Raw genomic sequence first — 27,636 nt, 5'->3', positions numbered from 1 at the left:
TTTAACCAATATGTCACCTGCACTACCTGCTTGGGGTAGTGGATAAATGCTATGGTACAGTTCCACAGGCATATAAATCTTTTGCCCTACCACCTCTTGGTTCAACTGACCACCGTACTATTTTTTTGGCCCCAGTTTACCTGCCGGTTGTAAAGAGGACTAAGAAGGAAATTAAAACTATTCAACAGTGGATCATGGCATTGATAGGCTACAGGGATGTTTTGAAGCTACTGATAGGAATAATTTGATAGAACATTAATGAGCAAGTGGATACGGTCTCATATATCTCCTTCTGTGTGGGCACTATCATCCCCATCAAAAAAGTTACTATCTTTCCTAACAACAAACCTTGGGTGACCAAAGAACTAAAGATAATCCTCAACAAGAAAAAGAGTGTTCTTCACTGGCTCTGAAAATGAAAAAAGGAGGTTAATGGAGAATTTATGGATGGCATCAAAATTGCTAAACTGAAATGTAAAGACAAGGTGGAATAATCATTTACAAAAGGGGACCTCCGGACAGCTTGGCAAGGTATTAAGAACATGGCAGCTGTGAATACTGTCCCCACTTCCTGCAAGCTCATTCAGGTTGCAAGCAGTAGTCCAGCAGCCCTCCCCAATGACCTCATCTCCTTTTTCACAAGGTTTGAGACAGATAACATTCAGCTAAAGGAAGTTCTCTCCAAATTCAAACCTGGTGACTCCTCCCTCACCATTAACATAAAGGATTTGGTGGGAGCCCTCAAGAAGACAAAAGTTAACACAGCAACAGGCCCGGATAACATCAGTGGTCGTACTATGAAGTACTGTGCTGAGCAGCTGTGCGGCGTGTTCCAGTTGTTCCAGAGATCCCTGGATGATGGCACAGTCCCCCAGCTGTGGAAGGATTCCAAAGTTATTCCAAAGTTACATCAAGATCAGGCCAGTGGCTCTCACCTCTCTAATTGTAAAAGCTATGGAGTGGGTCATCAAATCTCATATTATTAACATAACAGACTCACAGATGGACCCACTTCAGTTTGCTTATTGCGCAGGTAGAGGGGTGGACGATGCAAAGGTTTTTAGACACCATCCATAAACATCTGGATTTTCCCAACACGACAGCCAGACTTCTTTTTGCTGATTTCTCCTCGGCATTTAACACTCTGCAGCCACATATATGGAGAAACTTTTCACTTTCCATCTAGACGACTGACTGGTTTTGTGGATAATCGACTTCCTTTCCAACAGTTCACAGAGAGTCCTGGTCATTCTCTTGCAGGTTTTGTTGTTTTCTGTAATTGGTGTTTCCTTCTGCTATTTCCTGTTGTCCCCACCCCCCATCCTTGTTCTCTTGCAGGTGTTGTCCTTTCTCTGGGCTGTCTGTTTGTGTGGTGTTTCTTTTCCCCATCCCCATGTCTGGCCCGTCTGGCCCAGTGACAAATAAATTTAAATAAATAATAAAACAGTCAAAGAAATATATTAATACTCTCTTGTTGAAGTAAAATTTGTCTGACACAATATGGTATCCAGCTCCTCATACTCTTTACCAGGCTGCCTGGCATGCAGGAGAGGTTTAAAATAAATAAATAAATAAATAATTGATGACATTTGGAAAACTAAAGCTCAGTTCACACCACACGATTTTAAGCCCAATTTGCCAGTCGCTGGGCTCACCAACCGTCGGACTGTGATCGGGGGTCAATCAGCGATTGTTTGACAGTCGCCAGTTGTTATGTGTGAACTACTCAACTATGCATCAAAACGGCTCTGTGATGCATCGCTGACACATCACCGACGCCAGTCAGATTTCAAGCATGCCAAATATCTGGAGGAGTCGGCTGACTTGACATCCACATCCAGCCAATGACAGCAAGCAGCTGGCAGAGCAGGTAGCTACTTTTTTGACGACAAAACACTAGCTGTTACATGTGTAGTTCATTTCCCGTTTCATATGTTTTCTTGACAAAACATGGTTTGAGACCAGCCATCGGGTGACAGAGTTATTGTAAGCTCACGTAGTATGTGACCCCCTGTGACCGGTCAGTCACGTAGTGTGAACAACAACTTCAAGACTCCCGTACTACGACAGCAAGTCATGTAGTCTGAACAGCGCACTAGTATTGTTTACTGGCCAAAACTGCTCCCAATAATGACAAAACAGAGATGGTAGCAGTTAGCATTAGCTGCATTGTACCACATTGTGCCACTTTACAACACACACGTCAACTACCTGTAAAACTGGTCTCACAAAAAGATTTACAATGTGTTAACCGTCAGCATCCAATTTATAAATAAATCAATCAACTTCAGGAAGAAACCACACCTCTCTGGCACCACTGCAACTATGACTGAAGTATTTCTGAGAAAGAACACACCCTCATTCTTATTACCTTTCTGTTACATCTTGTTTGAGTTGTTTGTTTGCTTTGTATTGTGACAATGTGTTGAGCTTCAGCATCAAATTTACAAAGAAAGCAACCAACTCCAGGAAGAAACCCCACCTCTCTGGCACAACTGCAACTATGACCCTGAAGTATTTCAGAAAAAGAGCACACCCTCATTCTGATTACCTTTCTGCTCTTTAAGACATATGTTTTTGCATCAAGACCAGGGATGCACCAAAATGAAATTTCTTGCCGAAGCTGAAACCGAATATAATGAAAAAAATAGCTGCATAGCTGCATTCACATTTTTTCAATTTATGTTGCTTTTTTTTGTACTGTTGCATAAATTAAATAGTCAAAATGTGCTTTTTACTCAGTAGCTGCTTTCATACAGAGATTCCATGTCCACCATTATGCCACAATCACTCATTCGGCGTAATCCCACAACCGTGTGTGCTTTCACATACTGTTTCAGCTTTCCATGGTTATCTCCACTCATCCAGTCAATTTTCTAAATAAAATACCCTGTGCAGATTCACTATCATAAAACAACAATAAACACTGTTAAAATAGACACAAAAAGAAACCATTTAACTATGTAGCATAACACTGATTACCAAATCAACAAAATCTAAAACATGTCAGAAAAATCAGGCAGGCAAAATGCTCTTATTCTGAAATGTTCCCTATGGATATGCAGCCTGAAGTTGACGGAACGAAACGGGATCAGAGAGAGCTGTGGGGAAGGTAGTAGAAGCACAAAAATAACAAATAAACAACAAGTCAGTGCTGAGACACTTCCAGTGGACAGTGGTGATGCTGGACTGGGGACCTAACAAAACCGTGGCGCAGCCGGAGTTGGTGGACTTTCAGAGTTAGACTGTTGAAAAAAGACCGCGAACAGCTTGAAACATCACTCCTGTTCCGGCATGCCAGTGTTTTGACAATATATGCTGCTTTGTCGAAAAATGCTACCATAGTGCAAATCGATAGCTAAGTCTATCGAGTGAACATGCAACCTTATGTGTTCCCTTTTCCAATCCCATAAAGTTATAACTCTCACATAATACTGTGAGAGTTATAACCTTACAGCACAGTCCAGGAACGCCAAACTGTTGCTGTGGACATATTCTCGTGTGAACTTGATGTTACTGTCCACAGAGTTGATATGTTCTGGTGGTTCTAATGACCATGACGACTGTCGTTACGACAGCCAGGAGCACCAACGAACCAGCGGCCTTGGCTGAGGGACGAAACGTCTTCTAGTTACTATGACCTGGATGACTAGCAACTTCTTGCTAATCATTTTGGGATGAACACCCTCAGATTGGTACGGGAGTATGAAAGGATAGCCGGTAAAGTTGCAGACTACAGAAAACACCTAAGATTTGATCTAAGATTTGATCTGAGAAAGCACACAACGGCAGCTACTGAATGAGAGGGTCAGACAGATCCATTTCACCATTGAAGCTCTGAATAAGGAATCAAAACTTACACCAAAACCTGGTCATGGATTTCATCAAGAAAGCACATCTTAACACAATGAGAGCAAATAAAGACAGACCCGAAAATTCCAAACCTACAGACAAGAGCCAGCAACGCAAACAAAACAGGAGAATTGGGGGAATTGGGGATAGGGAACTCACCCAACCAGAACAAGATGTTTTGGCCAAAGGACTAAACACCACAGCAGCTACCTACAGTGGACCTCATCACAGCTACAGATTCAACTATTAGGAAAAACAAATTAACAGAAACAGATGCAGAACAGCTCAGGCTAAAGGTATCGGCAGCCCTTTCTAATGCGAAGGCACCCCCTTCCAACCTCACCATCCAAGAAAGGAGAGCTGTGACATCACTGAGCAAGGATCAAAACACCATCACCATCTTTCCTGGCGGACAAAGGAAGATGCACGGTAGTCCTTAATAGGACAAAGTCAACACACTACTAATGGACACCAACACATATAAAACACTGAAGCAGGACCCGCTTCAACTTCAGAAAGAAAACATCACCCGGGAACAGTATTACTGTTTGTATCCTGGAGAAGCCATTCCTTGCTTATATGGACTAACCAAAATACACAAAGAAGGAGCCCCACTAAGGCCTATTATCAGCAGCATCAACTCCATCACCTAAAACATTGCCAAACACATATACCATTTTAGCCCCTTTGGTTGGTAACACGCCCCACCACATCCAAAACTCCATTGACTTTGTAAACAAAGTTCGAGGACTGAAACTGGACTCAGATGAAACCATGGTGTCCTATGATGGGACATCTTTTGTTTACCTGCATCCCCACCATGGAGGCCGTAGAAACAGTAAGGAAAAGGCTACTACAAGACCACACCCTGGCCAACAGAACTGGCCTTAGCCCTGACCAGGTCTGTAAAATACTCGACCTCTGTCTAAATACCACCAATTTCCAATACAACGGAGGATTCTACAGACAAAAGCATGGCTGTGCCATGGGCTCACCTGTGTCACCCATGGACTACATCTATATGGAAGAAGTTGAGGAAAAAGCCCTCAACTCCTTCATAGGAAAAGCCCCGAGCCACTGGTACAGGTATGTGGATGACACTTGGGTTAAAATAAAAACCCAGGAAGTGCAAGCCTTCACAGAACATATGAACTCTGTGGACAGTAACATCAAGTTCACATGAGAAGATGTTCGCAACAACAGTTTGGTGTTCCTGGACTGTGCTGTACACATTGAAGATGACAGAAGCCTGCAAATTGGGGTTTACAGGAAACCCACACACATGGGTCAATACTTACTTTTTGATTCCTACCACCCACTGGAACACAAGCTAAGAGTCATTAGAACCCTGGACCACTGAGCAGACTACATAGCAACAATTGCAGAAGCCATAGTGAAGGATCAGAACCACCTGAAGGGGGCACTTAACAGCCTGTAGATACCCTAAATGGACCTTTGTGAAAACAGCCAAAAATCCAGGAAGAAGACCGACACTACATACACTGGAAATACACATAAACGGCGAAAGGTGCTGTGTCATCTCAGGAAAAATCTGTGGCATTTCAAGCTGCCCCCGAAAATACCACAGGTAGCTGCCGATGCCACTATTTAAGCTAGCTGTCTCTCCAAAATCCTGATTGGATATCAGTTTGTGACAAAGGGCTATCTAAAGTTACTGCTTTTTTGTGCTGCCAATCATTTCTTTGAACGATGGGTTTTGCTCTTATTTAAATATTAAACAGCAACAAGTCACACTCAAGCTCAGAATAAAACCTACACATTTCGTTTAATATAGAGAATGCTCCAGTGTTTTTGTCATTGCTGTTTACACTTCTCCAGATGCAAATTCAAAAAATGCACCATAGCAGAGGTTTTCAAAGTGTGAGGTGGGTCTCTCCAGGGGGGCTCCAAACAGTGGCGGTTCTAGACCAATTTTATTGAGGAGGCCAGGCTGTGGCCAGTTGTTTTGTCAGAGAGAGACAAAGAGACAAAGGCAATGTTAAAGCTTTCAAAGTGTCTTGTTTTAGTATATAATGTAATGTTTTAGTATATTTCAATAACTTAAAGTTATTTGTTTCAGTAACACGATCTTTTCAGTATCTTAGTTATAGTTTTATAAAATTACATTATACTAAAAAACATTCCTGTAAACTTTAGCTCAAGTTACAGAACATTCTTTGATGCAACACTTCTTTGTAAGGCTTAATGAACAGGATAAGCTCTAGAGTACTAGACATTCTCTGGATCCCAGTTTGTATTTTGTATCCCACTATAATTTTTGCTAGGAAACAACAAATATCTCCATATTAACTTGTGGTAGTCAATTAACATAATCATTTACGTCCCGCTGGCTGCCATCATGTTAATTATTTTTGTTGGCTGCAAAGAAGTTACAGGTTTATTGTTGATCATGTAATGTTACAGTTTTATTTACAGTAGTTAATGTTACACTGGTTTGAGAGTCTGGTGGTGTGTTGATCTACAGGAGTTTAAGATTTCATTGATTGCACTGCACATTACATGGTTGTGCTCTGTAAGTTAAAAACAGTTTACAGCTTTATGTTGACCAGGGCCGGCCTGTGGCATATGCGACATAGGCGGCTGCCTAGGGTACAAAATGTCAGGGGGCGCCGCAAGAGAAGGTTTTCGACTTGGCTCAAATGAACCAGCCCAGCTGCTGTGACACCGGCGATCGCCGTGATAGTAATTAAGTGCACCTCAGGGCTCGCGCTGTGAGTCCAGACAGTTGTGATGAGTCGCGTCTTTGTGTAGAGTTCAGTGATTTGAACATTTTAAAAGGAAGTTTTTCCTTGCCTCTGTCACCTAGTGCTTGCTCTTGGTGGGAATTGTTGGGCTTCTGCAAATAACATCAGAATACGGTCTAGACCTGCTCTTTTATGAAAAGCGCTGTGAGATAACTGTTGTTGTGATTTGGCGCTATATAAATAAAATTGAATTTAATTGACCTGAGGCACAGCCTTGCTCTGGGACTGGGAGCTGCACTTTACCGGAGCTGCTGAGGTTAATGTGTGTGTGGTGAGTGTTTTCAGTTGGTTTCGGTTTCACATACAACATGCAGTCTGTGCACTGTGTCGGTCAAACGGTCTAAAGAGGATAATTCCTGCAGAGCAATAAGTAGCCTTATGCACAGCAGATTACAGTATAGGTAGACTAAAAACATGTTATGAATTCTCATCAAATGATGACGTTAGTCTCTTAATACCATGTCTTTTTTTGTCAGAGAGCACAGATGTGTGAGAGATTCAGAATGTGCAGAAGGTTTTGAACATGAGCAAAAACCTGCTAAAACACAGGATTTATTAAAGTCCAGGAGTATAACTTTAATTAAAATGAACTTATTTGAGGTGAAAAGGTGCCACATGCACATCCCCATGCAAAAGACACAAAAGAGGAGGGAAGACTGAATCATGCCTGCATGTGTGCTGACTCAGCAGGGATTTTATAAAATTATAAAAGTTGAACAAGAGAAATATTGGCTATTTAAAAGCAATAGCTACAGAATGTCTGAAAGCCTTACTGCATTAAATTCTATACATTTTTTATATTTCGAATTGTTACCTGCTGCCTGAATTTTGTGTTCCCCTCTAAATAAATGAAGTCTTTCCACTATAAATTGAGTCAGAAAAGGCAGAAATTTTCACCAGAATGCAGGAAATTAAGTCCTCAATGCTTAAAATTTTCTGGGGTAGACCCTCCTCTTCATTTGAGTAATCTCCACCACTTAAACCAACGCGCCTGAATTTCAAGAAATCTACCACATACTGCAAGAAAACAGTCTCTGGGGTGACTCACAGTGTGATTGGTTTAAAGGGAGTTCAGAGATACAGTTAAACAGAGAAACAGTTTTGGGACACTGTCTTTCCTACTTTATCAGAGTCAGAAACTAATAACTTCCTGAGGACAGACTTTAAAAAAACTGTTTTACCTCAATTCCACCAGCATTTCCACATACCCACCAGAGGAACACTGGACCACGTCTACTCGAATATTCCTGGCAGCTACAAAGCCCTCCCCTGTCCCCATTTTTGTCTATCAGACCATATTTCTCTGCTTTTTCAGCCCACTTACACCCAGCTGATAAAAAGGTTCAAACCAACAATTAAAACAGTCAAAGTGTGGACAGATGAGGCTACAGCAGCTCTGCAGGACTGTTTTGCAAACACAGATTGGAGTAGGTTCAGACAAGCCGCCACCCAGGAGAGCCACATTGAGGAATATACATAATTTGTGACATCATACATCAGCAAATGTGTTGATTATGTGGTGATCACTAAGACAATCATACCATTTCCCAACCAAAAGGCCTGGATGACTAGAGCGGTGAGGGCTCTTTATAGAGCCAAAAAAGCTGCTTTTTGATTGGGCGAGACTGAAAGCTGGCATCAAGGAGGCAAAGTGGAGACATCAGCAGAGACTGGAACAATTCAAAATGAAGAAAAATAATTCAAATTTAAATCAGACTAATAGAAACTCCCTACTTACTGGGAGAATGCCTAAATTCCAAATCATGGCAGCAAAATACATCTCCTCATGCCAAGAACTGAGGTCAACCAGTGGAAACTCAGACTAGACTAATAACTAAATTTAGTCATTCTATTGTGTAATGATCATATTATTATTATTTGTATTGTTTGTAATTCTGTTTGTAATCTTTGGAAAAATGCTATTGCTTGTCAAAAAGCAAGACATATTTTGTAGTTTATTTTATGTATATATATGTAATAAACTACAAAATGGCATTTTAAAAACTAAAGAAAGGGAGAGGCCCTGCGATGGACTGGCGACCTGTCCAGGGTGTACCCCGCCTTGCGCCCGATGTCAGCTGGGATTGGCTCGCAACCCTGTATGCAGGATAAGCGGTTGACGATGGATGGATGGAGAAAGGGAGGGAAGATTTTAATAAAACAAACTAAAAACAAAATCTTACTTATATATAGAGCTAATTGACAAATTGAAAAATTAAATGACTGTAAAGAGACCTCAACACCAACAACCCCAAAGATATCTGAAGGCCATCAAAAACATTACAGGCTACAAAAGCATGAGATCTCCCATCATGTGTGAGGCCACTTTACCAGAAGAACTTAACTCTTTTATACGCGCTTTGATCTCCTTAACAAGGAGCCAGCTGTAAAGTCCACTCCACCTCCAGAGGACCAGCCACTGTCAGTATCCACAGCAGATGTGAGGAGAGTCCTGCTGAGAGTGAATATGAGTAAATCAGCTGGGCCTGATAACATTCCTGGCTGTGTACTAATAACCTGTGCCAATCAGCTAGTAGATATCATTACTGACCTATTCAACATCACACGTGGTGGCCCAAAGGTTAGAGAAGCGAGCTTGTGAGAGGTTCAATCCCCGGACCGGCATGATAAAACCTGGGTGTGGAAAGTAAACCAAGCAGTGCTTGCCATCCCTCATTTACCACCACTGAGGTGCCCTTGAGCAAGGCCCATAACCCGAACAGCTCCAGTGGAGTGGAGTGCTTAGTGGCCAGCAGACCAGGCTGTAGTTGTACTGGGCAGCTTTCAGGTGTGAATGTGTCCTGCAAAAGAGAGGCTTCCTCTCAGTGAAGCTCCCCTGAATAAATAAAAGTTAAACTTTTTTTTTTTTTTATCTCACTGTCTCAGGAAAGGGTTTCCACCTGCTTCAAGACAGCCAAAATCGTCCCTGTACCTAAAAAGTTAGAATGCTGTTTATGGATTTCAGCTCAGCATTCAACACAATCTCCCCCATGAAACTGATCAGCAACCTCAGCACTCTGGGTTTAAATACAACACTCCTCCTCAGACAGTTCGGATTGGCGGACAAACCTCCTCCAGTCTAGCACTGGAGCCCCCCGTGCTTTGTGCTTAGCCCCCTCCTGTTCAGACTGTACACCCACGACTGCATCCTCCAACACGGAGAGAGTTCTGTTGGTGGTTATAGCTGTCCCCTCACAGCAAGAAGGTCGCAGGTTCAAACCCCGGGTTGCCCCGGCCTTTCTGTGTGGAGTTTGCATGTGTGTGGGTTTTCCCTGGGTGCTCTGGTTCCCCCCACCATCAAAAACATGTTAGGTAGGTTCTCCAGACAGTGCTGTTTGACCTGGTATGGCATTTCAATCTGGAACTGGTCCCCGGGTGCTGTAGCTGCCCACTGCTCCCTTCAGGGATGGGTTAAATGCAGAGGATGATTTCGCTACAATAAAGTACGTTCTTCTTCTTGTGAAATCGGCGGACGACACCACCATCATCGGTCAGATTTCAAACAATGGTATGGTATGATGTCAATCCGAGTCTTAAGTAAATGAAACTGAGCAGAAGTTCTTACTTTATTGCATGCACATTTTTGGGATTATCAAAATTCTTTAACTTTTGATCATGAGAGTTCATAGATTCTACTTGCAAAGTACTGTGTGGATTGGACTCACTGCCCAGGATGAGTTTGGAAATGTAAGTTTTGCACATTTCAGCTGGAAATGGTTGTGTTCTATATCACGATATGCCGCTACAACGTGCAGCGTACTGTGACAGGCCAAGAGACATTTACCTTGATTACAGCACAATGGGCGTCTGCTGTGTGTGCACCTTTCTATACCACCTCAGTCTAACAGTAATTTAGAAAAATCATTTGTGCAACAGTGTGGCCCCAGCCCCCTGGGTTTGGACCCCTAATGATATGGGACAAAATGGGAATTAGATATGAAAGTCAGATTGTTTTCTGTAAACACCGTAAAGTTTCTAAAAGCACAGAGTGGTGCTTTCAACTGGGCTGGAACAATGCTGATTGTCATCCTCAGATTTATAACAACCACTTCATTGTTTCTGAAATATAGCCTAACATGCAGATCATTGTAGGTTGGAATGAGAATGTTCTCTCCATGAAATACTCCAGAATCATAGTTACAGTTGTTCCAGAGAGGTGTGGCAGTACTTCACTTGTTTCCTCCTGGAGTTGGTTTATTTCTTTGTAAATTTGATGCTCAAGTGTGCTCGTAGTGGATCAGATGTACAACCAGGCTAGGCCAGTTAAGCCTGGTCCCCACCTTCACCAGCTTTTTAAACTTTGACAAAAAAATACTCCATTAACTTTCTATTATAGTCAATTAGTTTGCAATCAAAAACTTGTCTGGAGACGGTCAAGAGTCGGTGCAAAAGAGTTTATTCCAATACAGGACAGATAAATCTGTACAACATCCCAGCAGGTCGGAGGATGGAGTCAATCCTGTGGTCTGCAGGCCTTATATATCCCCCTCTGGGCTGGTTTGCCCCCTTCTCTCCTTATGGTGAACTTCTTATCCTCTGCTGTCATGCTGCTTACATGTGTTGCTTTACCAATTAACACTGTTTTCCAGCTGTTATTCATTACTGTGTTGTTGATTTTCTATATTTTTACATTACTGGATAACAAGTTCACCATTACATTTCAACTTCAGTCTCACCGTATTTTTTAAAAGTTATACATGCATAATTTGAAACAATTGTATTTCTTAAAAAATTAATACAAAAATTGTCACAAAACGCTGAGTGAGTGCAGCAGGAGTGAGCCCAAATGCAAGACACTTGTGAGCTGAGATGGAGTTCAGGGTTTATTAATCCAACGCAGAAAACAGGCAGAACAAAACTCACTGGAACAGGAACTGGCAACATCCAAAAAGCAGGGCAGGGCAGGGCAGGGCAGGGCAGGGCAGGGCAGGGCAGGGCAGGGCAGGGCAGGGACGGGACAGACATGCAACAATGACCGGACAGGGAAAGAACAGAAACACCAGAAATTTATACACAGGGACTAACGAGCAGGGCGGGAGCAACACAGGTGACTGGGATCAGGGTTAACGAGGCAGAGAGAAAGAAGGGGAAAACAGAGAGACTGGATGGCAGGCAGATTACTGGAGGTGTGCAGACATAACACAAGTACTGAACACTAAACAAATCAAAGTAAGAAGAAACAGATCAGAATATTGAAAACAACAAACTAATCCAGATCACAACTAAACAACAAGGAACACAGACCGAAGCTAAGACTTGAACAGAACTCAAACAGACATGGGCAAAACACAGAAGTACACAGACCAGGAGTGAACACTAAGACAAGAGCTAAGGTACAGGACTAAGAACTAAGATACGAGGCAAGACAGATACTAAGTAAGATGTGGATGAATAATAAAGGCTAAACAGAGACTAGAGCTGAATGATCAAAATCAGATTATTGAAACTGGCAGAGAACATAAATGACACCTAACCAACAGACGGAACCCAAGCATGATGGTGGGAAATTAACGCATGAGGGACAGGAACAGAACAGTACTAAAGGCTGACACCGAGATAACAGGACAGATCAGAACCACCACACAGAACGAGCAGAAGACTGGATACAAGACCACAGACAGACAGGACTGAAACCCAGACACAGAGAAAGCAAAATCAAAACACCGAGAAGGCATGGCCAAAATAATATAACACAGACAAGCTCAGAACAGGATCGTGACAAAAATAACATATGTAGTGCTGTATCTTTCATTAATGCTTGGTTTCTTACAGTAATCTTGATGTTGTGCTGGCTGTGCATAGTCTCAGTGTCTGCAATCAGTGCTCCCACTCAAGGATCTAACCACAGTTTTTCTTAGAGGTGCCTACCTGTGCTAAATGTCACTACCCATATATATGTATATATGTAGATGCAAATTAATATTTTTATTATTAAATAAAATTGCAAAACAAGGAGTAGCTCCAGTAACTTTCTCAGTTTTGTTTTAATTGGGAGCAGTTTTGGCCAATAAGCAATATTGTTATTAGTGGCATTTAGTTCAGCGTTACCTAAGTTACATGTTTTGGCAAAAATATAAACAGCTTCCTTTGTGTAACGAATTTTTTATTTTTTATTTATTCTACTGTAATTCACCATAAACATATTTTGGTATATACAAAAATTGTCAGTATCGATACTAGTCAATTTTCAGAATACAAAGCCGTGTACAGTGACAAACTCCATTATGCTCCATATCTGCATAATGTGCAACAAGTTACCTATTAGAAAGTGTCCAACATGATGTGCATATTAAATTTCACAAGGCATACTGCTCATGAACTTCAGCTTGACGATGTCTGTCAGGTTTTAAATTTCACTGGCTTTATATTATGTTGAAATGCTCACATTTTTCAATTTGTATTGGAACATAACACAATTTGAAAATAACTGCATGATTTCACATGAGACATTTTACAGATATTGTAAAGCATTTACTTTCTACGCTGTAATCAGTAGTTGCACTGAAGAACTGCAACCCAGTGTAAGTCTTGTAGTGTCGTACATCATGGAGACGCGTGTCAGTTATCTTCAGCCTTCTGTAATTTAGTGTACTAAGAGAAAATGCTTGCTCCTCTATGTATGTAGAGCTACATAAACTGAGCAGGCTTTTGGTATGTTGCCTCATCTGGGCTTTTCCAAATCCCTGTAGAACTCTGACAGTGGGAGCTGCTGGTGGCAGTGTTTGAAATTTTGGTTATGTGGTCTTCAGCTCTAAAAATTGTGATGAAGTATAACCCAAAAGGGTTTTGGCCACGACACCATGATTCCCTTCTTTGGGATAAAATGAAACACAATCTGATCGTAAATTATGTAGATCCACAGTGACTGACTGTGCTCATTGTGGATCTTGCAAACTTTTCAGCTACTTGATAGTTACTGTATGTCTCATGCATACTTGTGTCCTTGCAAAACATGTCATCAAAATGACATCAACTTTGTGAAAGCATAAAGAAAAACAGAATGTAAACTGACAGGCATCACCTATTGTTCCACTTCCAAGGCAACTTGTTTTGAATAGTTTGCGGTTTAACATGACTGCTTTTCCTTATTATGTAACAGCATAACTTGCACCATTGACAAAAACATTTGAATAATTTGAGCAAGTGCCTGCTTATAAATATGAGCCTCAGTTCCTCAATCAGCTTATTGCATGTCTGTATTGCACCCAGCAAGATGACAGAACTTTAGAAATCTCAGACATTCCTTTCAAACAAGGCAGTGTCCTACTTTTTCATACTATAACTAGTTGTAGAGATGATCGGTAGAGACATTGCACTAGAAGCTTTGGGCATACTCCTCAATGCCAATGTAACTTCTGTACAAAATGCAGGATCAAAATCTGGTTTTAACGGAGATGTAGACTTTTGAGTTAGTGCAGCTTTAAATTTATGCCTGATATCTTTAGTTCAACCCATTTTACTCTTTGATGATATCACGGGTCAGTTTTACTTTTGCAAGTTTTTTACAATATCTATCCATTGCAAATCTTGTGAACTATATACCCACATAAGATCGACTGCACACATTCATAACAATTATGTTGCTCTTCATCATTAAAATCACAAAAAGCAGAGGTCAACAAAAAATTCTGTTGTCACACATAAACATTTTGTCACAGGTCCTGGATAAGTATGGTGAAAATACCTGGCTGGGAAACAGACGCCGAAGCACAGAGTCAGTGCCAGGAGAGTGGCCTGTGTCCTACCATGGGACATCAAAGGAAGGTGCTGAAGGCATCATCGAAGGATTCTACAAGGTTCGATAATATATCAATTATTAGTAAAATGTAACACCTTTGTAACTGCAGTACTGAGTTACACATACAATTCTAACATTATTAAGGTATGATACGTGAGACTCCAACCTTGAAATAGGCTTTGCCCATCTTTGTGGTATTCTGGGCACATGTGGCCTTTACTACAAAGGGAGTTTAATCTACTCAGACTTAACTCAGGGTTATCAAGCAAACTCAGGGTTGACAAACTCTGACCGCCTATGCTGGTGTTAAACGGTGAATAAGATGTTAGTTGAGTCGGTGTTAACTTCATTGGAGTTGGTGAGCATTTGCATAAAAGGGGCGGGGTTCGGCCAAGCAGGTAGAGTTTTTTTGCAACGGCGCATGCTCTGTATTTTCACCAGAAGAATGCGCATTAATTGTGTCAGAATATGAGGAGTTTAACGGCTAAATCTAACACCCGTGGGGCCGACTAAGTCAGGGAGGCTTGTTGGCATCGCATTGAGTAAATTTGTAATCACCTTCACAGTATTCTTATTTTAGGCTAATACTCTATTTTGTACTTCTTCTCTCATGTGCAATATGATTAAGATGTAAAGTTACATTGTAATAAAAAAAATGGAGCCATGGGAGAGGGGAAAAGAATTTCCAAGATAAATGTGGTTGATTTGAGAAACTAATAATCACAAATCTACAAGTTAAAAACTTGAATATCTCTCACAATATAGTCATACATTTATGAGAGAAGACTTTGCCGTGGATTAGGCGTATTCAGAAGAAAACACCAGAATGATTTGGATTTGTAGTGACTTTAATTTCAGGGAATTTCCCATTTTTGTTATTTTTATATTGTAATCCCGACGTTACACGTCAAGTTACCTGGATAAGCCAGTGACCTCACTTTGTAATACAAGCCACTGGTGTAAACAGGTGGGAGACTTATTTAAATGAGGCAGTGCAAAGCGAGTTGTTGGTGTTTTGATGAAATATGGGTCTTGAAAGTTGTGCTGAGAATAGACGTCTCAGAACCAAGTCTGTACCTGGCGCAATGTAAATCCAATGATTTTGTCAGCAAGAGCAAACTAAATGCTGGAAGTAAATGTGCAGCAACAACAGAATAATGCTCAAAACAGGAACATCAGTAAAGCAGTCTGCATTTATCTATAAATGAATTAATAATTAACAGTTTCTGTATAGCTGAATCATACTGTATGAAATGGTTTGAGCCACAGTGATTTTAAACTAAAACTTAAAGCATTTAACATAAAATAACAAAATGTCTGTTTGGAGTAGCTTTACTCAAGAAATATGCTTGTTAATCACAAAAAAATCACAAATCAGAAAAAAGTCTTACATCAGAGAATATCAACAAGAAGGAGATCATGATGGTGTTTGTATTTCCGTACAACCACAAAAATCTTTTAACTGTTTGTAGCGTGTTACAATTACTGCATATCTATAAACCTAGTGATATAATCAAAGAGTTAAAAACAATATAATTGAACATTAATACATTCTAATTATTATTTATTTTTAATGGACGATGTCAGCGATGAACTGTCTGGAGTAACTTGTCTTAATAAATATGCTTTTTAAAACTAAAAATTGTTTGTGAACCATCACAATGTTAATAAATTCAAATTCTTATTTCTTTTTAACAGCCAGGATCAGGTGATGTGTATGGCAGGGGGATTTATTCTACTCCAAACATCACTGAAGCGAGAAAATACGCCAAGAAATTCACCTCCAAAAATGATGGCAAGAGATACAAAGTGGTTCTGCAGAATCGGATCAACCCTGCATACAGAAAGAAACACAGAAAGAACAGAGATTACTGGCTGGTTCCCATCTCAAAGGGGAAATCGGTGACAGAAGTGCAGAAGATGGTAGAGAGGGCCATCCGTCCTTATGGCCTTCTGGTGAAAGAGGTCTAACAGGGCGAGAAAGGTCACAAGAAAACCCACAAATTTGGCCATGTATTTTTTTGGTTAGCTTTATTTTGAAAAGAAAGTGAGTGTGTTGTCTTTAAAGCATAAACTGTATCATTGCAAATCCATACAAAATATTCTGATGTTGTCAGAAACAATGATGTCTCATTTGAATATATAGATATATAGATGTAAAATTAATATCACAGCTTCATTTAGTGTGAATATCCTGTACTGAAATTTCTTCTTCCTTTGTTCCATTTTTTAATAATCCATTTTTGAATTTAATAAACACAATTAAAACAGATTTGATATCAGAGTCTGTCCATACCAAAGAGAACACAGTGGGTGAATGTTTCATTCATTCATTATGCTTGTATGCTTTTCTATTTAGCAAAAGCATTTAATTTAAAATGCAGAAGAAAAAGCAATCTTGTCCTTGAGAATTGAGTCAAACTTTACTATTATTTACTGTATTGGCATATTTGTGAATAGTCTTCTGGTTCAGTACCAAAGTATTATCCACCGACAGCCAAGGGAGAGAAGGAGGTCCCAGGACAGCCGATTGTCCAGCACAGGAAAGCCTCATAAGAGAGGACACGGGAGGAGAAAACATTTAGACAGAGAAAGAAATACAGGCTCACAGATTAAACAACAAAAAAAGAGGTATGGAGAGATGCTAAAAGGTTTGATTAATAGCTATTATTATGGTAAGTTTTAGTTACTCGCACATTGTGCTCGTAAAAAAATTTTCTGGTTTGCACGTAACGATTTTTAGGGACACAGGTGGGCAAAATGAAATGTAAGTTCAAGGAAATACCAAATACATAGGGCTCTATGCATCATACCTAACTTATGTTAAAATTGTATGTTTAACTCAGTAATGCAGTTACAAAGGTGTTACATTTTACTGGATTAACATTTACCATTTATAGGACTAATAATTGATATATTATCGATAAATTTGCATTAAATAGTGAAATTCCTAAGATGAGTTTACATCCAACAGACATTTGACAATTAAGAATTTGAATTAAGAATTAAGAAAAAAAGTTTTTTGCTGAGCCTTTTTTTAATAAGACTATGATTCTGTGACACAAGACAGCTGTTAGTTTGTTAGAGCAGGTCCACTAAAATGTTTATTGCTCTCAATCTGAAATCTCAGTTTAAATTATAAAAATCTGTATTTGCCAGCCCCTGCCCCATTTCCACACTGCTTCTATCTGACTGGAATGAGTCTTTATTTCCTCTCAGGAACTGATTTAGAATATTTGTGAGAGCTAAATATTGTACGATCAAGAAATTCAAATACAGGCTCTTAACAACATTCAATGCCATGCAGTGATACATTATCTAGATCATTTCCCACGATGCATATGTAACCGCTTTAGTATTATGTTGTTGAAGGGTCAGTAACATTACTAAAAACACAAATATACAAACAAAGGAAAAGATTTTCTCAGTTACCTCTACTGGTATCAAACTATGCAGATAGTTGTGGAGGGTGAAAGCAGTATTGTTACTAGTCTTTTTCCAGAATTTAAATTTTTGAAATACGACAGCCTGTGCCCTTTGTTCTGTTGAGTTGACTGACAGGCGCAGCTGTCTTGTTAAATACGCACTCTGTGATCCATCTCCTGGATAATGCAACAGACTGACTGGCTATCTTTAGAAAGTGTTGCATGTGAATTTAAAGACACCCAGCAAACTTAGGTTAACTTTGTACAGTGTCTTGATTTAAATCAATAATCAATAGACTCTTCACACATGTATAAAGGCGTGAACAATAACCTTATTTGGACACAGTGAATCTCTTTAGATCTAAGACGGAAAAATATCCTGTCCTCCTGGATTGACAGGGGTTGTTAGTGCTTTCACCCACTGGAGGGCAACAACGACTAGTTCAGAATCAGAAATCAGAATTAGAAATACTTTATTGATCCCCGGAGGGAAATTCTGTGTCAGAGTTGCACACATTGCACAAAGGTCAAAAGGAATGTAAATAAAGATAGAAAGTTGGTATATAAAGAAGTATATAAATATCAGAGTAAAAATATATAATACAAGAAAATATATAGGAGTGTGGATATGTACAACATTTACATAATTAAAATAATTGTTATGGGGAACAGTAATAATGAATAAATAGTAGCAGCAGAATTACAGCAGAGAGAATTACACATTAAGTATTTAAACAGATATTATTGCACAAAACAGATAATAATGTCCAGTTTAACACTAACTAAGTGTCCGTGTGTCTGACACTTAGTAGGAGGAGTTATAAAGTTTGATGGCTACAGGCAGGAATGACTTCCTGTGGCACTCTGAGGTGCATTTTGGGAGAATAAATCTTGCAGTGAAAGTGGAGTGGGTGGGAGACATTGTCCAAGATGACATGTAGTTTAGACAGCATCCTCCTCTCTGACACCACCGACAGAGAATCCAGCTCCACTCCCACCATGTCACTGGCCTTGCGGATCAGTTTGTTGAGTCTGTTAGCGTCCCTCACGGCTTTGGCCCTTCCTGTAGAGGGCTTGAGTGTTCTTGGCCCAGTCCAGTTTATTGTCCATGTGCACTCCCAGGTATTTGTAATCCTCCTCAATGTCCACAGGGACCCCCTGGATGGAAACAGGGGTCACTGGTGCCTTGGCTCTCCTTAGATCCACAACCAGCTCTTTAGTCTTTGTCATGCTGAGCTGTAGATGGTTCTGCTTGCACCATGTGACAAAGTCCCCCACTACAGCTCTGCACTCAGCCTCGTCACACTTGCTGATACATCCAACCACGGCAGAGTCATCAGAAAACTTCTGAAGATGGCAGGACTCTGTGTGGTAGTTGAAGTCTGTGGTGTAGATGGTAAAGAGGAAGGGAGAGAGGACAGTCACCCGCTTGTTCAGGTGGGCGTAGATGCGGTAGAGCAGGAAGATGATGGCGTCCTCAACTCTCAGTCGGGGCTGGTAGGCGAACTGGTGCGGGTCTCATAATGTGGGAGGTCAGTGCCACAGGTCTGTAGTCCAAAAAGAGAAGGGGAAGGGGACATTCTCTGCATTTAACCCATCCTATTAAGGAGCAGTGGGCTGTCATCGTACGGCGTCCGGGGAGCAGTTCAGGGTTCAGGGCCTTGCTCAGGGGACACCCTCTCTTACCATTTAAGCACATGCAGTCATGGACAAACATTACTTCCCCGAAATTCTTTGGCACTTTCAAATGTTTGTTTCTTTTGTTTGCATTGGAACAACTAGACATTTGATAGAACAACCTAGGGAAAAACAATTTGAAATCAATCCTCTGTAGTGGAAACCCTATTTTAAACCCTTTTTTCACTGCCCCAGCTGAGCAGAAGAAAACCCCGAGGAGCCTGGGAAGAAAATCTGTATACTATGGTTTATTAAAATAATACACAGATGGCCGTGGTGAGATTTTGATCTCATCCAAATCAACAAATTTTTAGATCTTGAAAAATATCCTTTCTTGCCCACACCTTTTCATGTGAGAAGCTCCTTCCTTGGGCAATCAGTAACTCCAAAACATTGTCAGCAATCTTATTTTCTCACTGTTGTAACACAAACCTCCTCATATATCAAAACTGTTGCTCTGTTCTGTCCAAAAATAGGAAACTTCAAAGAGCAGAGGAGCTGGACAAATCCTGGCTGAGCTTCAAAATGTATCTCAGATCCACACAAAATTAACCATATTTCAACATTCATCAGTGATCAGTACCTTGGATGTCTCTAAACACAGAACACAGAATTGGTGAGAAAATATGTTTTTGCAATTTGGGTAACTAATCACAGGGTGTAAGTTTCATATACAGTTTCCACTAAACCACTATTGACAAGTAACAAGATGTTTTGAACCTACATTTACACTGATTTTTGGAATAAATGTAATGTATGTAACTTTCATTTTCAACCTCATGTGAGTGCTAAATAGAATAACAAAATCTGATTTTAAACGCTCATATTAAGTGAAATTTTACTCCTACACACAAACTTCGGAATAAAAGCTTTTTTTATTGTTCTGTCTGTGTGCATTAATATAACATTTATTTCTCTGTCTTCACGTTTTCTCCTACCGTGTCCTCTCTTGTGAGCACTGAGGCTTTCCTGTGCTGGACAATTGGCCCTCCTGGGACCTCTCTCTCTCCCTTGGCTGTCGGTTGATAAAGCCAGATAGTTTTCATCTGGACCTTCTTCCTCCAAGAGACTTTTGATACGTACAAACAAAGTAAATACAAATAGGCCAATATAGTAAATGTGGTTGTTTGACACAAGTTTGCTTTTTCATCTGTATTTCAAATTAAATGCTTTTGCTAAATAGAAAAACACAATATAATGAAGCATTTACCCACTGTGTTCTCTTTGGAATGGAGAGATGCTGATATCTGTTTTAAATTGTGTTTATTAAATGCAGAATAGCTTTTCCCCCCCAGCACATTCATCTATATATTCAAATGAAACATTACATTTGACAACATCAGAGTATTTTTCATGGACTAGCAATGACATAGTTATGCTTCAAAGACAACCCACCCACTGTCATTTCAAAATAAAGCAAAGGAAATAAGTGTTCAAATTTGTGGGTTTGTCTCGCCCCGTTAGACCTCTCTCAACAGGAGGCCATAAGGACGGATGGCCCTTTCTACCATCTTATGCTCTTCTGTCACTGATGTTCCTTCCGGGATGGAAACCAGCCAGTAATTGTCGTTGTTGTGTTTCTCCCTGTACTCGGGGTTGATACGATTCTGCAGAATCACTTCGTACATCTTTCCTGTCTTTTTGGAGGTGAATGTTTTGCTGTAGATTTCCGCTACAGAGATGTATGGAGTAGAATAAATCCCCCTGCCGAACATCTTACGATCACCTGGCTGTTAAAAAGAAATAAGAATTTGAATGTATTAACGTTAATAATATATTGACTTTAAGTTTTTGATTATCATCAGGGTTTGTAGATATGCAGCAATTCAAATACAATACAGTTGAATACAATATTTCTTTGTGGTTATACGACAAATAGAAACACAATCTTGATCATCTTCTTGATGTAAGACTTTTTTGTAATGGTTAAAAAAAGTGTTTTTAAAAAACTTACTTATACTGTAGAGTTACCCCAACAGTAGGGGAGAGGTGCCATTTATTTTGAATATGGTTTTCTCCTGTTTTCTTGTCCATGAGTCAGGTTAAGTATGTGTTGTTTTTTTATCTTTTTGTATTTACTTTGTTAGGGTTAATTATTTGGGATGGGAAAAGGTGGTTTTGTTTGTTATTTTGGCCTAGCGCTCCCTGATGTCTGGGTTTTCTATATAAGCTGTAAATAAATCCATGTATTAACAGACTGAATATTCCATTGTACTTTGATGATTATTGGGGAGTGGGGAAAAGAGAGGAGACATCATGTTGCGCTCAGGTTTCCCCTAGGCGTAACAACTTAGTAGTGCAGTTACAAAGGTGTTACATCCTACTGGATTAACATCACTGATAATAATTGACATATAAATGATTGAACCTCGTAGGATCTTTCGATGATGCCTTCAGCACCTGCCTTTGATGTCCCATGGTAGGACACAGGCCACTCTCCTGGCACTGACTCTGTGCTTCGGTATCGGTTTCCCAGCCAGGTATTTTCATCATACTTATCCAGGACCTGTAATAAAACAATCACATGACATCAGAAGTTTTTGTTGGTCTCTGCTTTTTCGTGATTTTAAAGCACTGACATCAATTGTTGTAATGTAACATGGGCAGTTGACCAAATGTAATTGTAAAGTTTAACCGACCCATGATATCGATGGAAAAGATATCAGGCCTGCTTTGACTGTACTGACTGGAGTGTTTTTGAGGCTGCAGCCACCCACCTGGACAAACTAACTGACACTGTGACATCAGTTTTTTGTGATTTGTGACGTGTGTGCCATCTAAATTCGAGCGCAGGCAGAGCCACTGGCTCCCGGGCCCCATGAACCCTCAAAGTAGTGGGCAGCACCGGCCATGCTCCCAAGAAACCTACGTACATTGTGAGAGAGCTGGCTGGGGGCAGCGCCGGGAATCCTACCCCCGCCAAAGAGGAGAGGTGACAATGGATCCCGGGACCAGGGACACGACACTCGCCCCAGATATGAGCAGAAGCCCCAGGGCCCCAGACTTTTTGAAAGCATTTGTTAATTATGTTCTGAAAAATAGCTTGCAACAAGAAATGTGAACTAACAAATGAAAATGCTTTGAGAAAGTTTTATTTGCACAATAAAAAAAACATTCAATGCAATTTAAATATAGAAAAAACAAATGTGCATTGTCTACAACTTACAGCTGATCACTGCATTGTATTCTGTTATATTTTTATATTTATGAATTGTCACCTGCCAGAATGTTTTGCACTTGCATTTACACTGTAAATTGGAGCAGGAAATGTCTCCAGAATGCAGGAAGTATTTAATGCTCCAATTTTCTGGAGGAAAAACCCTCATATATTTATGCATTTCATATTTCTTCAAAATAGTGTTAATAATCTTCTTTTGTTATTCTCCTGTATTGTCACATCTCCTAACCCAAGTATTTCATCACGCCCCTAATCTGAGCCCTTCTGTCCCCACCATTTTTTTCAACACAAAGTGTTGGGTGTGAGGGAACTGGAGCCTCTCCACTACCTGCCAGTGTTTCTCTGTCTGCAGAATCTGGACCTTATGTGGCCCATTCTCCGTTCAGACCTGCCAAACTGCTGCGTTTATATAATGTGTTAATATTTCTTTGTTCCTCTCTCTGTGCTGGAGTTCTTTTAAGAACTTGGTGGCTTGATCCAGATTATTATTGAATTGGTTGAATTTTAATGAGTGTGTTTATTCACGTAGTGGATCAAGCTTATTACTTCTATATACGCAAATCTGTTATTAATATTTTACTCATGGATAAGGATGTTAAGCTACTGTATGAATGAGCACTTTAGAGCACTTTCTGTGGCTGGTCTGGTTGTCTGGTCTGATTGAAAGATTGTGAAAATGGAAGGATTTAGGTGAATTTGTGCATTATACTTTGTCAGTTAAAGCAAGCCAGGCAGCCTTCAGTGTTTGAGAACGGCGCTGTTTTTTAATCGCCCACTAGAGGGCTGCAGCGCCACAATAACCAGCCTAGTTCAAATGAACGAAATGACTCAAAAAAAAGATTAGTTCATTTTAATGACCGAGATTTGAAGATTCGAGTCTGTCAAAATTTGCGTTACACCAGCCCCAAAAGTTCGTCGGCCCACCGGTCATTTGCCCGGTATGCCAGATAGTGATGCGCCATCTCACTTTATTCCTATACCATCCAATACCAAGTAATTTCCAGGCTGGTATTGCCGATACCAATACTAATATATTTTTTAATTCTCGTTTAATGTGACCACCCCTCCCGTTTCTGTAGGCTATATATGATGGAAATAAATAGTACACCAAAGGCTTACCAATTCCAAATAATAGCTGCATAATGACAAGACATCAAACTACTGACATATTCTTTACTTTTATTAAAAATATTCTGTTCAGAACAGCTGCTTCATAACATCATCATATTATTTTGACTTAATCTCAGATGTTTTAGGACGTTTGCCAAAGGATTTCACTGTCTTTGCACACACGTCACTAACAGCCTCATTACCTTCATGGCAAGTGACTGCTCAGAATTGTATCACGGGAAATGCAAAGGGCTGCACACAGAGCCATAATGCAGTCATGACTTTGACAGGCGGAAGGAACCAGTAAGATATATACTGGCTCCAAATGACTGTATTTAGATATAGATCCTTTTATGTGAGTAGTTATCGATCCTAGAGCAGGAAACGTCGGTCAAACGTTAGTATGCATCCGCAGATTACCAATCCATCCCTACTACGGACAATTCAGCAGTCCGTGGCAAGCGCTTTTCTCTCTCTCTCTCTCTCGCTGTCTGTCGCTCTCTCTCTCTGTCTCTCTCTTCTTGTGCTCTCTGCAGGCATTCAATCTACTGCTTGGACAGAGGACCCAACGATTTCATCATTAATTTCAAGGGCTTTAATGCATGACGAATGATAGATGAACAGATTTGGGTATTTAGCCTATTTGTTATTATTATTTATGGAAACGTTTTCTACATTCAACAAAATTTGCAGTCGTGTTTCACAAATAAACTGGACGGAAACTCTGGGATTAAATGTCAAGTAAAACAAAAGCATATTTACCTTGAGGGCAAAACGCTGCCATCCACATGGGCGTTGATACACCTCTCCTCCTCTGTAATAGTTCTTGGTGTCTTTCAAATTGGTGAAATCATAGTCGAATCCTGGATGAAAGAATTCATCTTCGTTGATGAAGTGATTTCTTTCGAATACTCTTTCAATATCCACGTGGTTCTCTGGGGCAGAGTCTGTTGCCGGTCCATCACCTTGCAAGATGCTTCGGAGCTGGACAAAGTGGGATCTTGACACCGGGCTGTAATGGAAGGGGAGGAAATGATATTTCAAAGCACATTAGTCTCTTCTTGCAGTCAGTCACATCTGAATTATATCTACACAGCTGTTCACAACTCATTCTGTAAAGATTTCCAAACTCTCGGCTGAATAATGTATAAAACCGTAGTGTGTAAAATTTTCAGAAATCTCTTCTCCGTGCACAGATTGTATCAAAATATCTCATCGCCAATAATTACCAGGTTTCATCTCCCTTCAAGACTGAATGGATGAAATTTTTGATGTGCAGGTGCTCCCATGCTGCTCCTCCATCACAGCCATCTCCGGAATGACCAGATTGTGATATGTTTTTATCAGTAGTTACATTGGCATTGCAAAGTGCGCACAAAGCTTCAACGGCAACTTCTTTGTGGATCATCTTTGCAATTAATGACAGTATAAGCGAGTTGTCTAATAAACTGTCTTATTTAAAAGGAATATCTGAGGTTTCAAAGGTCCTGTCGTCTAGCTGGCTTGGATAGGTCTCCAGAAACGCAATAAGCTGACTGAGAAACTCAAGCACATATTTATAGGCAGATGTATTGATTTGTCAAAGATGCAAGTGATTATATAGGGGCTTTAGCAATGACATTAGATAGAAGAGCGTTGTTCTGCTGAGTTGTGCCTGCCAACTGAGAATGTGTTGTATGCGTAGTTAGATTACGTAATTAAACGAAATCACGGGGTAGGTAAGTTATAGTTCATATCTGTTTCCACTAAACCACTATTGACACGTAACAAGGTGTTTAATACATTTACACTGATATTTATAATAAATGTTACATTTCAAACTTTCGATTTCAGTTTGAGTTCATGATGTGATTTATGTCTACTGGCACACAGTCTATTGCGTAATATTTTTATTGTTTTGAGCTCTTTTAGTCTAAGTTGTTCTCCCTTGTCATGTGAACAGTATAGAAAATGTCTTTTCAGATGATTTGCAGGAGGTGTGACTCTTAGTTTATAAGACAATAAGATTTATTTTGTACATTTAGAGGATGTCATATTTTTCTTTTTTGTCAGACGTCCTTATTGTTTATTGTAATAAGAAAAAGTTCAATAAAAAAAAAAAAAAAGTCTATTGCGTAATATGGGGTCCATTATATAAGATGCACCATTTAAAATGGAGGTAGATGTTTCACTTTCGATGCTGTTGATCTCTGCATGGAAAGTTGCTCCCTTACAGGAAATCACATTACAGTCTGCTGTTTAGACTGAAACCACTGTTCCCTGAGTGAAAGGAAAAGTTCTTCTGTATCTGGACCTTTGTCCTCCAGGACACTCTTTACACTTACAAACTGAAGTTGTGTTCAGTCAGGTTAGTTATTCAGTTGATTGGCTTTCTCCTTAGGAAGTTGTTTTTAGCTGTAGGACTTGAGTTCCATTTGTGTGTGTTTTGTTTATTTAACTGTTAATAAATATCTGCAATTTGTTTGCACAGAATCTGTTGTTTTCATTTTATATTGTTACTCCACCTCTTTCTCTGGGCTTGAGCCACCTAAGGACGTAACAGGAGGTTTGACACAAGTATGCTTTTTTATCTTTATTTTAAATTAAATGCTTTTGCTAAATAGAAATGCATACAAATATAATGAAAAATTTACATTTAGTTTCTTACACCTCTGTGGTGGAAACCCTTTTTTAAACCCTTTTTTCACTGCCCCAGCTGAGCAGAAGTATAATCTCAGATCAACACAGAATTAACCATATTTCAATATACATCAATGATCTATTATGAGGGACTAAAAAAGACATATCTATAAATCAATAGAATAAATAATTAAATGCAGAAATAAATAATTAAATGCAGAAAGAAAATTAAATTAATTTTGGTCATTAAAAAAAGCTATTTCTGTATTTATTTATGCATTTCTACATGCATTTATTTCAGTATTTCTACATATATTCATATTTTTATTGATTTGTTTATATATGTATTGATTTATTTCCACATTTCCACATTTAAATATGCCTGTGCGCGTTTCGGTTTCTCCCACTCGAGGGGCGAGTCCGGAAAGGCTGACACGATCTGGCTCTGAGGAGCTAGATGTGCTTAGCATAGAGGAAACGGAACATCATCAGCCCTCGCCAGGATACGAGGAGTTGTTGGAAGTGGTGACGCGGGCCGTGGCCAAGCTGCACATTGATTGGCCACAGGTGGTGCAGCAGCCATCGGCAGGCAGCAAACTAGATCAGCGGTTTCTGCAACACCGAGCGCCACCCCCGCGTCGGCCCCTACCATTTTTTCCGGATCTGCACAACGTGTTGTGTAGATCATGGAATAAACCCTTCTCTGCGCGGCTGTCTACGTCCCCCCGGCTGGACTTCGGCAACGTGACGGGAATCAGACAGCACGGCTACGGAGCGATGCCACGAGTAGAGGAGGCGCTGGCTAGCTACCTCTCTCCCAACCTCGCCTCATCCCTCCGGACGCCGGCGCTCCCCACCAAGCCGTGTCGGATGACGTCCGATTTGGTGGGCAAGGCCTACATGGCAGCGGGTCGAGCTGGTGCCAGCCTACATACGATGGCTGTCTTGCAGGCATACCAGGCCGATCTCCTTCGGGACTGTGACGTAGGGGGCGGTCCCTCTGAGGAGGACCTGACGGAGCTCCGTAGAGCGACGGACTTGGCTCTGCGTGTGACCAAGGAAACGGCCCGTTCCATCGGCCGATCCATGGCAACTTTGGTGGCTACGGAGCGGCATCTGTGGCTCAATCTATCAGGCATACAGGGGACAGAGAGGACTTTTCTCCTGGATGCGCCCCTCTCGCCTTCTGGCCTGTTTGGCGAAGCAGTGGATGCTGTCGTCAACAGGTTCCAGCACGCCAAAACTCAGGGAGAGGCATTTGAGCGATATCTC

At 40.4% G+C, this 27,636-nt stretch overlaps 2 protein-coding genes across 2 annotated transcripts; one reads left to right on the top strand and one right to left on the bottom strand.

Moving 5' to 3' along the window:
• The first annotated feature begins 542 nt into the window (after positions 1–542).
• On the top strand, positions 543–16,513 carry LOC119893722. The gene is made up of 3 exons (XM_038706052.1): positions 543–893; positions 14,276–14,413; positions 16,054–16,513. The coding sequence occupies exons 1-3, from the start codon at positions 543–545 to the stop codon at positions 16,324–16,326; spliced, it is 762 nt and encodes a 253-aa protein (XP_038561980.1). The 3' UTR covers positions 16,327–16,513.
• Positions 16,514–20,703: 4,190 nt separating this feature from the next.
• LOC119893366 lies at positions 20,704–26,550 on the bottom strand. Its single transcript, XM_038705479.1, has 4 exons — positions 24,975–26,550; positions 24,508–24,757; positions 21,826–21,963; positions 20,704–21,187 (listed from the first exon to the last, which is right to left on the bottom strand). The coding sequence occupies exons 1-4, from the start codon at positions 25,151–25,153 to the stop codon at positions 20,918–20,920; spliced, it is 837 nt and encodes a 278-aa protein (XP_038561407.1). The 5' UTR covers positions 25,154–26,550; the 3' UTR covers positions 20,704–20,917.
• Positions 26,551–27,636: the final 1,086 nt, after the last annotated feature.

The sequence above is a fragment of the Micropterus salmoides genome, unplaced genomic scaffold (assembly GCF_014851395.1).
Source record: "Micropterus salmoides isolate LMB-PRFRI ecotype aquatic unplaced genomic scaffold, ASM1485139v1 Ms_hic_scaffold_8, whole genome shotgun sequence".
Classification (NCBI taxonomy): Eukaryota; Metazoa; Chordata; class Actinopteri; order Centrarchiformes; family Centrarchidae; genus Micropterus; species Micropterus salmoides.
This window is presented reverse-complemented; position numbering and strand designations above follow the sequence as displayed.